General features: G+C 39.9%; 2 protein-coding genes across 11 annotated transcripts in view; one reads left to right on the top strand and one right to left on the bottom strand.

Annotated features, from left to right (window-relative positions):
• Positions 1 to 14,633, bottom strand: part of LOC138941272 (glucose dehydrogenase [FAD, quinone]) — a 266,478-nt gene that overhangs the window by 157,787 nt on the left and 94,058 nt on the right. The gene's annotated exons all lie outside the window — the stretch shown is intronic.
• Positions 1 to 14,633, top strand: part of LOC138941271 (kin of IRRE-like protein 1) — a 347,460-nt gene that overhangs the window by 258,651 nt on the left and 74,176 nt on the right. For all 10 annotated transcript variants that reach the window (XM_070310778.1, XM_070310779.1, XM_070310781.1 and 7 more), the window contains one exon: positions 5,184 to 5,395. In XM_070310778.1, coding sequence (XP_070166879.1) covers positions 5,184 to 5,395 — 212 coding nt within the window. The remainder of the gene's footprint in view (positions 1 to 5,183; positions 5,396 to 14,633) is intronic.

Genomic DNA, 14,633 nt, shown 5'->3' with positions numbered 1-14,633 from the left:
GTGATTGCGAAAAAAAAGGCGAGGAAAGACGCGACGCGCGTATTTTTAGTCCGCGATGTCGTTAAAGTGGCGTACTTTTTGCGGTTATGTTTCGCGGTTAGAAAAGAGAGAGAGAATTCGCGATTCGAAAATTATATAGACGCGTATATTTATTCGATTATTCATCTCTGCGCGGTTCTTTTCACAGCGAGAGAGAGAGAGAGAGAGAGAGAGAGAGAGATTAGAAGAAAAATATCGATACGTACAATAAATTATTAGATATTCATCTCTCGACACATATCGCGTCGTAAAAATCGTACGAAATCATTTTTACTTTTTATTTCTTTACTCGCGAGTGTAGAAAAGAGAGGCTCCAGCTACAAATTGTTTGTTGCGATCGATTGATTGTTGCCTTTGGAATTTAGAGCGATGTCAATGATTAAATGTAAATGTAAAGAATGTTTGATAGAAATAGACTTACTTTAGAAGATTTATTAAAATAGCGTAATATTTTTGCGCGTTACAGTGTAAAAGCATAAAAAGGTTTCTCTCATGAAAAAAATATCGCGTCTGCTTATTACTATGTTAATGCAATAACCTCGTTGACTTGATGAAGACGGTTATAAAAGTGCTACAAAAGTTTAGATAATTTAACGGGGTGATCGAAAAATACCGAACGAGGACTACGGCTTCTGCGAGAGAAATGAACACAGAATTACGTGAACTAAAAAAGAACGAAGAATTTTATTGTACGCTTGTTATTCTTTGTCTTAAGGGCCGGGGATAATGGGGGATGGGGAAGAGAGGAAAGGACGCGTGTGCAAAGGAGAGGATGGAGGGTTAGGGCAGGCTTGCGTATGCACACACATATGCAAACGCACACGAGAAAAGTGCGAATAAAAACGGAGGAAAATATTAAAAAGCACTCAGAGAAAGAGAGAGAGAGAGAAAGTGCCACTCTCTTGAGATTCATGTAATCTAAAAAAAGGTAAAAAGAGTTTCCAGACGACTTTATCCCGACGAGCCACAGTAAACAACGATACGACCAGAATTATTGCCAAACCTCCCCCCCCCCCCCTCCACCCTACTTCCCTTTTTCCCTTCCTCCTCGTATCGCGCGAGAGTTAACGACACGCGTGACGAAATTAATGCGCCAATAAATATTTAGAAACGTGTAATTTTCTTGCACGCTATGCAAAGTAACCGCTAACGGACGATTATATTCATTCCGTTGCTATTTACCCTTTGCTCGGGCATTTATCATTTTTACGAGGGGGCGCAGAGCGTAACGTCAGCAAGGGAAACGCGCCGGGAGGGAAAACACGAGACAAGGAGAGCGACTCGTGCACGAGATCGTGGATTAGGGCGGTATATTGAAAATGTGAATTCGACTGTACTCTGAAATTATCCAACCTAAATATATGAAACGATGCCGCACGTTTCCAGTTATGCTTGTCCATAAAACGATAGATTCCTTAAACACAGGGGACGTTCCCTTCTCTCTCTCTCTCTTCTCTCTCCCTTTTCTCTCTCTCTCTCTCTCTCGCTCAATATTCTATGTCGTGAACGAAATCTATTAGCGACTAGGAGTATAACATTTGCTCGCGAATTCTCGATACTATCTATCTACACATCAGTTATTTGCCGCGCACGACTATTCTTTATTTCATCGTCTTTTAAAGCTGTGGTTCTTAATCTTCCCATCTGAATATTACGTTGTAAAAAAAAAAAAAAAAAAAAAAAAAAAAATTCCCATAGTTTTTTTTGACGCTAAATACAAGTCCGAATTTTAAATTGCATCACATAATAATTTTGAGAAATTTATAGTTAAAGTTGGAAAAATAGGCTTTTCATATATTGTATATTATTTAATATTTGTTTATACTTATTTTTATTGATGTTTTATATTTTATATAGTACTATGATATAATTAATATAAAAAAATATAATCAATATAATTTTTAATGTATTTTATCATGCGATAGTTATGGTATGTAACGTATTGAAGAAGCTTTATTGCGATCACAGACAAAGTGTAGCATGTTTGTAGTATTGTTGTTAAAATTTCAATCCTTAAAAGGAATTTGTCGTGGTTACTAAAACATTCATAGTTGAATATGAGATATGTTGTGTAAAAATTGCAAATTATAACATTGAAAGTCTATTAGACAATTTTCAATTATTTTTATTCAAATTCAAGAGTTTTTTAAATAGATATGTGAATCTGATGCCGAAATTGATAAATTTAAAATAATTGATTAATATGGTGGGATTAATATAAAAATTAAAGATTTTTGCAGAAATTTATATTTCTAATAAATTAAATTTCAATTTGCCAATTTTGAGATATCAAATTCATATTTAATCAAGTCTAAAAATTAAAATAGCTCCTTTCTAAATTTTAATGAAAAATTTCTTAAAATTGTGACGCGATGGTACAATTTGGAAGCCGAAATCATATATTCAGCTTAAAAGAATTACAAGATTACTCTTTTTCTTATATTTGAAAAAAAAAAAAAAATTATTTTTTGTTAAATCGTATAGTCGCTGAATTTTTAAAAATGCTATCGTAATTCTATAAAAGATATTTTCTCATTTTATCGATAAACATGGAAAGCATATATATTATTGATCTGAAAACCGAAATTTATTCGCGTTATTGTTTGAAAAAAATTCAGTATAGTCTTGTACTCCGGAAAAATGAGTCCTGATTCGAAACTACGCACACACTTATAGCTCAAAAAAAATATAATATATCATTCTTGAGAAGATGTAATCGAAGCGGAACGTAGGGAAAGAATGGCTGACGTGATGAAGCGAGAAGGAATAACGATGAGAATATAGGAAACGATAGTTGGAGGGCAAAGATCGCGAACGAGGCGGAGACGAGAGAACTAGTCGAACGAAATATTGGAAAGCTGGCTGCGCGGCAAGATAAAACGTTTCATAAAACAGACATCGATTCCGTATTACCCCGACGCCACGCCGACGTGAATCGAGAGTGCCGTCTGCGAAGGAGGAGATCCTCCTCCGCCGGAGCATATAAAGGGAGTGAGAAAGAGATACGCATTTCCTTATTGCATCCCGCTCGTATCTTCTCGCCCCTTCGTCTCCGGGTCGCTTGTTCTATTTTCGTTCCCCAGCCGCATCCGCTGCATCCCATTATCGTGTTATGGTGATCTAAGAAAGAAAGAGGAGAGATTTTCTTACGCCGTTACACGTAAACCTCAATAAACGCACAATCGAAGGAAAAAAAAATTCACGTTTGAAATAAACGAACGAAACTCTTCACGTGAATTCTTCTCTCACAGATTTGGAAATCATATGATTTAGAAATCACGCATTTTTATATCTCGATCGCGCGACTTATTCTATATTGCAAATATAAAGAGACATATAGATATAATTATCGTTACATGTATCGTGAAATATAATCGTAGTTAATGCGATTATCGTATTATCGAACAGATCCAATTTGATCTTTGTCGAGAGGAAATATCCTTTTGTTAAATAATTACAAAATCGTATAATATCATTACGGCGATGACGGTTTTATGATCGTATGACTAACGATATCGTCTTGCTCTCGGCTAAATATAGATTGACAATAATAATAATTCTTCTCTTCCACGCTAATCGCGGATTTCACGTGTAAAGCATATGTATATCGCCACTTTCGTTAATAAAATACAGTAATTTCGCTAGCGGGAGCTTTTGACATTGCATTTATATCAAACGAAACCCGATACCGCGCCGCTACAGGGGAATATTTTACGTTTCCATTAATATATAGTTACTATATTACGCGAGCATATAATTGCAGTTAATGTCAAACAGGAATCGCTGAACGTGTGCTCTCTCGTATAAAATCTCATTTCGGAATTATTACGAAACACGAAACGGCAAAAATCAACTACGGAATATTTCTCTTTATTTCATTTCATTTGTAGTTTTCCTTTTGATTTCCGTCAATTCGCAAATTTATTTCGTACGTTATTACTGTATCGTACATTATTATTGCACGGATTTGCAAAAAAAAAAAATCTTCTTACCGTTTATCTTCTCGAATTTAGGAAACATCGCTGACAGAGATAGTTATTGGAATATTATTCAACCATCGGTAACGAGTATCATATACAGCGAACGAACTCTCTCAATTTCGCGAAACGCGCGCGTGCGTATTTCACGCGAGCGTGAAACCGCAATATAACGTAAATGCCGTAGATTATATTGATAATGGCGGCTCGATTATATTTTCCAATTATCCATTGTAATCAGCCGGCGCCGCGCGGTTCGATTCGATCGATCGTTTTTCCTTTCTTTTTTTTTTCTTTTATTATTTTTCTTTGACTATGCGCGCGATATCTACACGATATCGATGAAACGGAAATGAGCGGTGTCCATTCAAAATATCGGATAACGCGCGGCTGCGATTTAATTGCGTTATCGCCGGCTACCTGCACGCCGCGCTCTATTCTCTACGCGCACGATAATTATTCCATCGATTTGAAATAATTATATCGCAAACTCGTAAGCGGGTAATAGTCGATACTACCACGGTTCGCTGCGGCGGTCAATGAATCGCAACGCAGATTTTTTTCAACGCCACTTTCAACCCCCTTTCTCCTCCCCTTCTTCAGCGCGCGGATATTATTATCCGCGTCGCGCTCCGCGAAATCTCTTTGCCTGAGCCTCGAATTTCGCTGACCGGAAATTGCGATCGTTTTCTATGTACATATTGAAATACGTCGATCGTGCCGCGAATTCTCGGCATGATCTGATAATTTTCTTACATTCGAACGAAAAAAAAATCTCGAGATATAATAACGCAGATTTGAAAAATGAAACTTGAAAATTAATAAAACCTTTATTAATATGTAAGATGATATAAGAAAAATGTGTATTAATTTTAATTTTAATATAAATATAAATATAAAATAAAAATAAAAATATGTATATAACAAAAAAACATATATTATATATTATAATATTATAATATATATATATATAAAATATAAAAATATAAATGATATAGAGATAAATGAAATTCAATAATAAAATATCGAAGAATAATTTCAATTTACAAATTTGCTAAGAGAAAAATACTGTGTACCTGTGTCTAGTGTGCGTGTTATACATGACTTTATGCGTTCTAGGATTGATTTTAAAAAGTTTCTAACGACAACTCTTCCTTCTCGTTACAGGATCGACGCGCGAGATAAACCAGTGACGAAGGCACAGCATTCATCGGACGCCGGCGTTTTCGGTCCACGGGCCTTTTTCCGAACCACTTTTCCGAGCCCGGCGGTCCTGGTGATCGACGATATAAAGCGGCACGATGCGGCGACATACCGATGCAGAGTGGATTTCCGGAAGGGTCAGACCCGCAGTTTCCGATACAATTTGACCGTGATCGGTGAGTACTATCGATCTCAAAAAAAATTTCATCTATTGTACTATTGTAATTCTCGATTTCTCGTTATTCACGGGTATTCATTGCAACTGGACATACGAACATAATTTCTATTTATAAGTACATTTGTTTGTTTATTTAATAGACCTCACAGGTTTTTCTAAATAAATATAGGAACAAAAAAAAAAATTTTTGAAGATCGAATTAGGTTGACATTTATTTTGTAAAGTTTATTTTGATCAGAGTTTTATATGTGGCCAATAATTTTTTACGTTCAACTTATATTTTCAGTTTTTTATTGTGGTCGTTTTGCCCTTATTTTTAAATGCTACATTTTTATCAGACGTGTTTTATATTTTTATTACATTTTTGCGAAATGTAAAAAGTTCTCGAAAGTTTACAAAAATAATAATATAATATACAATATATATAAAAACATATTCATCCTTAAACGTATGTATAAAAACGATAATGCAATAATGGAAAGCGATAATAGAGTTAAAATGTGAAGTGAATATATTATAAAACGAAAGGTTTTAGAAATGGAACTTTTAGAAACTTTAAATCTATCCAGGGAATCGTTACATACAGCATAAATAAATACAACAGTAACAACATTTGCGTGAAAAGTAGATCACCGCTCTTGTCTCTAAAAAAAATCGTGACGGACTAATTTATCGCGGCTTTAAAAAGGAATCTTAAAACGATTGTTACATATTCTCTCGCGGATGTTGGATGGGAAGACGAGGCGGATGAGAGCCGGGAGGCAAAGGGAAAAATAACGGGTTTCGCTCGAAGGAAATTGATCAAGCTCTGCAAAGGAACGATTCGCGACGATGAGATCGAACGCGTGACACGAAAAGTACTAAAGGGTCGTTATTTCGCGGCAGGCAAAGAGAAGGGAATGACGGCGTGTTATCCGATCGATCTCTCGTTCTCGAATCTCGAACTTGCGACCGAGGGCTGTGCGTTTACTATCCGTCTACCTATTTAAACATACACACACACACACACACACACACACACATACATAACCGTTCACATTCGCAGGCACGTACTCGCAAAACCCGACGAAAAGTGCGGCCCTCGAAGGGGATGCACATCTGATCAAACAAATGCTACGACCGTTGAAAAATGCATGAGCCAATCGCGAAAGCATCGCTGCACGCGTGCCGGTTTTATGACACGTGGTTATCACATGTACACTTTTTCGAGTATTTCGTTAGGGATGATTCGCGAGATTCGAGATCGGACGACGAATTCGCCGTACATAAATACGACATTCCGGCTTTCGGAGGATCAGAAGGGCGAGCTCTACACGAGTGTTCCGTGCAGACGATGTCTATAATAAAAATGTCGCGACTGTCGATGATTTCACTTCCATCCGTCCTGTATCCTTTCTGCGGCTTAGAGTAATATCCGGGATGCGCTTTCTTTACTCAGAGATGTGTGCGAGCGAATACAGAGTTACTGCGCCGTGCAAGTTGATCAGAGAGTACACGTCGTACACGCGAGAAGGTGTAACTTTCTCACGGAAGCCCGTTCAAAGCGGTCGGTAACGGAGTACATTCGAATCTCGGGATAGCTCGCGGCGGGAATATAACTTGGAAAATCCTGCTCCCGATCCTTTCGATACCGGAATCCGTCTTTGGCGCCAATCCCGCCGTCTCTCCTCGCCGCCTTCGCTGTCGATTGGAGGTTGAAGAGCGGAATAGTGAAAGAAAGAGATGGAAAGAGGCATAAAGAGAAAAAAGGGAAAGATAGAAAGAGAAAGAATAGAGAGAAAGGCGGTGAGAATGTAAGTGTCGCAGTGCAGATTCCGGGAAGACCCGGCGACCAGCGTGGAATTTCTCGGCTGATCCCTCGGGCGATCTAACCCTTTCTAGTAATAGCCGAGTGTGCACCGTAGTGTTTCTGAAATGTCCAACTGAAAACACTCCCATATATATACATCGAATATCCATATAAGATGAACAAATACAGAATATCCAGAATAAACGGACGGATATTTTTATCGATGGATACCTTTCCGTGAATTGTGGAAATTCATCTTTCCTTAACAAAAATATCTAATAGAAGGAGGAGTCACAATTCGATTTTTAAATATTCTATTATTTTTTTTTAATGTATAATTAATTTTTTTTTTTCCCCCTAAAATTCCGTTAATGCAAATCGATTAAATCGATTAAAAAATATCTATTACGAAATAAGAGTTCTCTATTTGTACAAGATATATCTTGTATACGCGATTTCGTGAAGGACAATCCATTTTCTGACCATCTTGATTCTGCTTTTCGTCGACACGTGCTTGCCCTCGACACGTATCCTCCAAATGCTCTCCTGGAATCTGCCTTGGAAGGACCCCCGTCCAATTCAAACGTATTCGCGGTATTCCAAAAAGTAACGAATGAAATTGGCCCCCGCGGGTGCGGTATCAAACCTCACAGAGGACAAGGTATTTTCATCAGAGAAGATTGGTTCCCGAGAGTTTCAGATTGCGTCTCTCTCTCTCTCTCTCTCTCTCTCTCTCTCTCTCTCTCTCTCTCTCTCTCTCTCTCTCTCTCTCTCTCTCTCTCCTCTCTCTCTCTCTCTCTCTCTCTCTCTCACCCCCTCCCTCCCTCCCTCTATCTCATACACACACACACATACGCATACATGCACACTCACTTTCCTTCCCTCTACCTCCGACCTTCCTGGGCTTTTTCGCGGTAATCTGCAACGTCCTATCTACGTTAGAGCGATGCAATGTCCGAGCGTGTCTCTTTCGCTTTATCTCTTTTCCTATCTTGCATATTGCGATAGAAATACGTATCTAAGCTCTTCGACATTTAACTTTGCATGAATGCGCCCACCGCAGTTGGGCAAATCTCGACGTGTGTGACCTTTTGTTATTTTTTTACAGCGTATTTTGATCGTTCGCTTAAATCTGTCCGAGGGATGCAGGCGTTAAGTATTCTCGCTACGATTTACGTATATACGAAATTCCATCATACACACACAGACATATAATTTATGCACTTGTTTATTTGACAACGTTGTATCGCTGCGTGTATTACAAGATGCTGATTAAAGGATTATAGTGTACTACTATTATACTCAATTTAGAAAATTAACAGGTAGAAAATTAAATACACGTTAAAATCTCTGACAAAATTGCAACAGGAAGGTATCTTTATTTAAAACTCAAGCGCGTATATCATCGGAATATTAATTTAGCGCTAATTATGCGAAGTATATTACAATCGGCCACAAGGCTTCTCATTATAATATATAAGGAACGAAAAGGTAATTAGGTAACATCTATATGATAGGCTACACCCATAAGTTGTTGCAGGCACAATGGCGATATATTAACGCACACAGTTAGCGCGCGTGAAACGATGTCTTATAGATTACGCTAATGCGCCGGTATTGCCAACACTATCGTGTTACAACGCTCAGTGTACGAGTGTGTGTTTGTAGTATATACGGGCACAATATTATTATCCGCCGTAATCGCATAAGTATATTACACGCCGGCGCGCGAAGCATAATACAGTTTCGCGCACATCCTTTGAAATGTGTCGTTGCACCAGAGCAATCTCGCGAAACGCGATTTCACTTCCAAAATACTGATGCTTTAAGCAGAGAGAGAAGTTGCGTGAGAACATTTATAATAAAATCTATCTCCCAATAGTAGATTGCAAACGAAAAATCTCAGTGCGTTTTTCTCTCTCTTTCCTCGGTATCTTTTTTTTTCAAATTTTATTTTTCCTTTGAGTCACCGATTGCTCTTACACGTAATTATCCTCGCTCCCAGCTGTCTCTCTCTCTCTCTCTCTCTCTCTCTCTCTCTCTCTCTTTCTCTCTCTGTAAGAAGACGGGGCGGCAACATTCTTAAAGTTAGCGAGCTCGTACGTGTCAGTGAAAAGAAGGATAGCGCAGATTAGAGGAAGGAGAATTAGAATTTCAGAAATCCACGCCGGAACTTTCCGCGTTAGCTCAAGGCAAACTCCCTCGACGAATGGGGTGCGAAGGGGGAAAGCGGTGACGGGAGGAGAGGGGGAAGAAGTACGAATGGACAAACCCTCGTCGTTAAGTCTTCCCTTAATTAACCCAACCTTTTCCCTCTCATTCACTTCCCCCGTCCCTCTTTCCTTCTCGTAACTCTGCGTTTTCTCTTTATACGTATTCCGTCTCTCTCGCCTCTCGCATTAAAGCCGGGAGAAAATCTTTCGTCTGCGTTTCTCGCAAAGGGACAGGGCGCCGGCCAGATCGATGCTTTTGCCTTCGCAGTTGAAATAATAATATCGGGAGACACTCTCGAGCGAGATAATGCGAGTCGAAATTAAGCTCGAAATAATATAAAGCGTCTTTGTGTCATCGGCGCGGAGTTTACGCGACGGATCTCTCCACCGGAATAATTCGAGACGGACGGAAACTCGACGGATTATCGGACGGAGAGTCGGTCGCGGAAGAAGTCTGGATTTGAATTTGAGTACTTTCTCGAGGGTTCAATCCCTCGGTTATATATATAAAATGCTTTTTCTCTCGCATTCGTTAAATGATACGCTTCGATAGCGTTTTCCATCGATCGCGTAGCGTCAACGCAATATGACATCGCGGCTTCGCTTATTCTAGGTAAGTACACCACATTGAGAGAGAGAGAGAGAGAGAGAGTAATCGATACGTCCCCTTTTATATATCGCACAGTTTCTATCGCGAAATGAAAAAAAAAAAAAACAGTGCCACGGAAAGGTAAATCTTTTTGTACGAGAGAGATATATCAAAGTTGCAAAACGCGCATTCCGAGTTGCAATTTGTGTCGTGGAGAGAGAATGGAATGCTTATACGAGGAAGAGGCACTCGTAAAACCGTCCGAAAACTCTAACGCAAAATTGTAACGAGTCACTGCGCGAGAAAAGTTTCACAGTCCGCAGCGCATGAGCACACTTGTACGGAGAAAGTAAAGAATTAAACGCGATAACAAGGTGACATCTCTCGCTCTTGTTGAGCAAAAGTGTGTGATTCGCACGATTGATAATCCGACTCGCGAGAGACAAAAGGGCCGCGCATCCTCGAAGGTAGAAATAATAACAGCGAAACGCTTTGACGCGCGAGCGAAGATCGGCGAAAAATTCAACTTTCTCGCCTCTTCAACCAAAAGGGGTTCTACCTTCGTTGAGCAGAAATTTGTTCCACCCTTTTAAGCAAGCGCGCACGGCTGCATGCACTTGCGCGTACACATACAACACACACACACACACACGTGGGCGCGCGATGAACAATGAGAGGGTTTGTATATCGAGGTCGGCAACCCTTTTTCCAGCCGGGGCAGGTATACGAGCTATATTCTACTATGCGTCGACTAATGGGGTATAAGTGAGCCTCTGCATGCGAGAGAGAAAGAGAGAGAGAGAGGAGTGAAAAAAAGTAGCCTGCGCGCTATTCGCGGTCGTATAGCACCGCATAATCGAGCTCCTTTGTGACAAGGCTAATTAACATTTGCCTATCCCTATTTCCTTGCACGTTTCGTTCCCGTATTCTTTTCGCGCAAATTGAATTGCGGCGATATCGTTCTACCGACACAGTCTCTATTTCTCGTCTAGTGAGTTAGTACAGTCGGTCGATAATCAGTCGATACTCGAAATTCCTGTCTGTTTCGTTGAACGAGTATCTAATTGGTTTTCGGTTAATTTGGTTGCTCCGTCTCACTATGTTACACTATGAAAATTGCAAGTACAAAGAACGATACGAGTCTGGCTAATCAATTTGTACAAGAGCGGTAATCTTTTAATATCGACAATAATTCCTAGAGCATTAATTGGCGCTGAACGCATTTTTACAAAATTGTTTCTTTAAATGAGATATTATTTAATTGGCGTCTTATATTTACGAGGGCATAAAATATCAAGGCTACATTATGATTTCTGTTCTTATCGTGCCAAACAAGGGCGCAGGAATTCGGCAAAGATTCTCCGGCAAAGTACTACTCCCCGTGATAACAAATCGACCGCGATATATCACTTGATAATAAGTAGCAAACTGACCGCAAGCCAGCCAGGAGCGATTCATGGATGGGGAAAGAACCCGCGGAATGCCGGAATGCGCCGGTGAGGAAAGATAGCATAGGAGGGGAAGAAAGAATAAAAAGAGGGTAAAGGGGAAGGGTGGGGGGAGAGAGGGGAGGATTGGCAAACGGGATCCGAGATCGGAAAAACGGTCCGCGAAGTCGCATGAATTTATGGGAGACATAAATTCCAAGTTGCCACACGATTCTCCGAGAGGCCTTTGCGGACGTCGGCGAGAGACGACGTCTCCGAGGCCGTTTCGCGGCCCGAGCCCTTTCCGATGAAATTGGAAGAGACGATTTCCCTCTATTCGTGACGGGATCGACGATCGCGGGACATAACAGTTCGCGCAAAGAGACGAGGATTGCCGATAATTGCGCGATTCCGTGCGAGATGACGTAAGATTCATACGCGAATTCCGATCCGCGAGGGAATATATTTGCCGACAAAATTGCCGAGTTATTTTTTTTGTCACAACACAAGCGAGCTAGAAAAATAAATAACATCGCGCATTGCCATTTTGTCGAGAATTTAATACGGCAAAATGAACCAGGCGCGCGCGCGCGAGCGATCAGAATGAAATCTTGGAAGACCGACGATCTTTCATTAAAACGACTTTGGCGTCGCGACAAAACATACCCGGCATACACGGCCACTAACAAGTAATGGAAAGTGATTGATGGTCTTTTATTAAAGCATCTCGCACGCGCGCGCCACCGTTACATTCCCAAAAGAGTATTTTACCACCGTGATAGAAGTTGCTATCTCTCTCTCTCTCTCTCTCTCAAACACGAGAAAAATGCAAACGCATGAAATGGACACAGTTAATTTTTAATAATGCGGTTTATCACGAGTATATGGGATTTCAAAAACGCAATAGAATCTGTTAATCGTAAAATTATATTCGCTCAATGTACACGTAATTAATCGGATGAAATTACAGAAAAATAATCCGTCAAATAGAGCAGAAATATCGAGTATAATATATTCAGGATATTTCTGCTAATAATCACCCGATATCAGATTTCTTTTGTCATAATTGCGCGCGAAACGATTGACTTCATTATTATTTAATCTTACTGTACGATTATTTGCCGTATCTGCGAGATTTTAAAAGCATTTCTTTTTCCATGTATTCTAATAAAAATTATTGAATTTTATCAATTTCTTTTTTACCCTATATAAATCGATCAATAATTTTCTTTTACCATATATAAATCAATAATATTTAAAAAATTGAAAACATCGATTAAAATCGATGCTTATGCAAGAGACAAGATTTAAATTAAATTTTAACATCGCGATTATTATTGTAAAAGTTGAATCTCTTTCTGTTTGTATCTTCGCGATGTCGAATCAACATTGCGCTTATTGTCTCGTTTCTCGAGAATCGCAAATATTTATCGCATCATTAAGCATATCCTGAATCGAAATTTTTCTTCTATTTTCAACTTTATTTTTTCGTTTATGATTCTTAAACAATTTTCATTTAATTTCTACAATAAGAATTGAGCTTTTACTCTGTACTTTAAATAGGCAGTAAACGAAGAGTTTCACTTAGCGGTTTAAACGAGGGGAGCTTTCAACAAAACTACTAGATTAAATCGTTTCAAAAGAGGGTGATTTAATATCTTAAAGTAGATATTAGATCGAAAATTGAGGTCCAAAGTAAGAGAAGAGTTTCGCGATCCAGTGCGCTCTCTCAATTTCGCCATATTAGATCGATGAAAAACTAGGACGGCATTCGACGTGTCGCGAAATGAAAAGTGGATTAAATTCCGCGAGATTAAAATCGCCTTAATATATCAAATAGCAGTCGTAGCCGCGGTCGTGTAAAACCGGCTATCTCTCGCGGCGACACGGATCTTCCCATCCGGCGCTTACCGGGCGCGTCCTCCGCGGTCTTGGTTTCGGCTTACTGAACTATGTGTATAGCGACAACAGGGCTCTCTCTCTCTCTCTCTCTCTCTTTTGCGAGCGAACGTTGTCACCCCCCGGTGTGATAAACTGCACCGCGCGCTAACTACGCGAATTATTCCAAGTAGATGCCAGGGACGCGCGCGGAGTACTTGCTGAAGAAGTTTCGCCCGCACATCCTCTCCGCGCCTCGAGCGCGCGGAACAAACGCGGATGTATGCGGACGTATACGAAGACGGGGGTTCATGGGGGGGTGGGGTGAGGAGAGGAGGGGTGGTACGGACATTCCTGGCGCTTCCTCTCCCGGCGCGCTACGATCTCTCTCGCGCGGCTTACCAAAAACGGCTCCCGTAATCGCGTTAGTTGCCGGAGGTATCCGAACACCTCGAGTAATATCGTCGCTATCGTTGAATTACGTCATCGTTTGCGGCTGATTCGAACGTTATCGGCGAGCTCGGTGAAATGGCGGAGTTCCCTCGAAGAGAAGGAAATTTCGTTCTCTCCCACGCCGACGATTGTTCAGTTTGTATATATAATTCCGCCGTTTCCGCGTTTCGCGTGTTTACGGAATTTATTAAATAAATAAAAGAACAGCCGTTTAATCCGCTTAATTATTTAATAACGACGTGCCGCAGCGTGAATATTGCGTGCTTTATGCATTTTACTGAAAAACAATGTAACTGTCGTAAATAGAAAATTCAAAATATTCAGCGATGCGTTTCATGACGATTTAATAATAAAATTCGAAATTCTTGTGGTATTAAAATCATACGGAATTTTCTAGATGAAAAAAGGATTCAAATTATACATATTATGAAATACATTATTTTCTCTTTTAATTAAATCTCTTAAATCAAAACGACGTGATTTTAAAATTATTTTCTAAAATAAATCTTGTAATTTAAAAAATTATATATATATATATCCCGCGGTATGAAAAGTTCGATGAAATGCATCCGCTGAAGGTTAAAGCTCAGAGATTAAAAGTATTTGAGGTATTTTGAAACTTTGGCGTATCTTTCCTTCTCCAACGACGTTGCTCCGAAAGAGCAGATTCGAACGCTCGTACCGCAGTCGATCGATCTAATTGTATGTGCGCGCGCGTTGACTCGATTCGGATGCAAATTGCGGCAAACGAACTCCATTCGACGTCAACGCGAAATTCGCGAATCGCGCCGAAGATGGAGTTCGGCGAAGGATGTCCCGTCAAGAATGAGCACGACGGCGGTTCTTCCTCCGACGACGACGAGGAGGAGTGCTCATTCCGCGAGTAT

The sequence above is a fragment of the Polyergus mexicanus genome, unplaced genomic scaffold, assembly GCF_030449975.1.
Source record: "Polyergus mexicanus isolate NDT 795.1 unplaced genomic scaffold, iyPolMexi1.0 SCAF_18, whole genome shotgun sequence".
NCBI classification, from domain to species: domain Eukaryota; kingdom Metazoa; phylum Arthropoda; class Insecta; order Hymenoptera; family Formicidae; genus Polyergus; species Polyergus mexicanus.
This window is presented reverse-complemented; position numbering and strand designations above follow the sequence as displayed.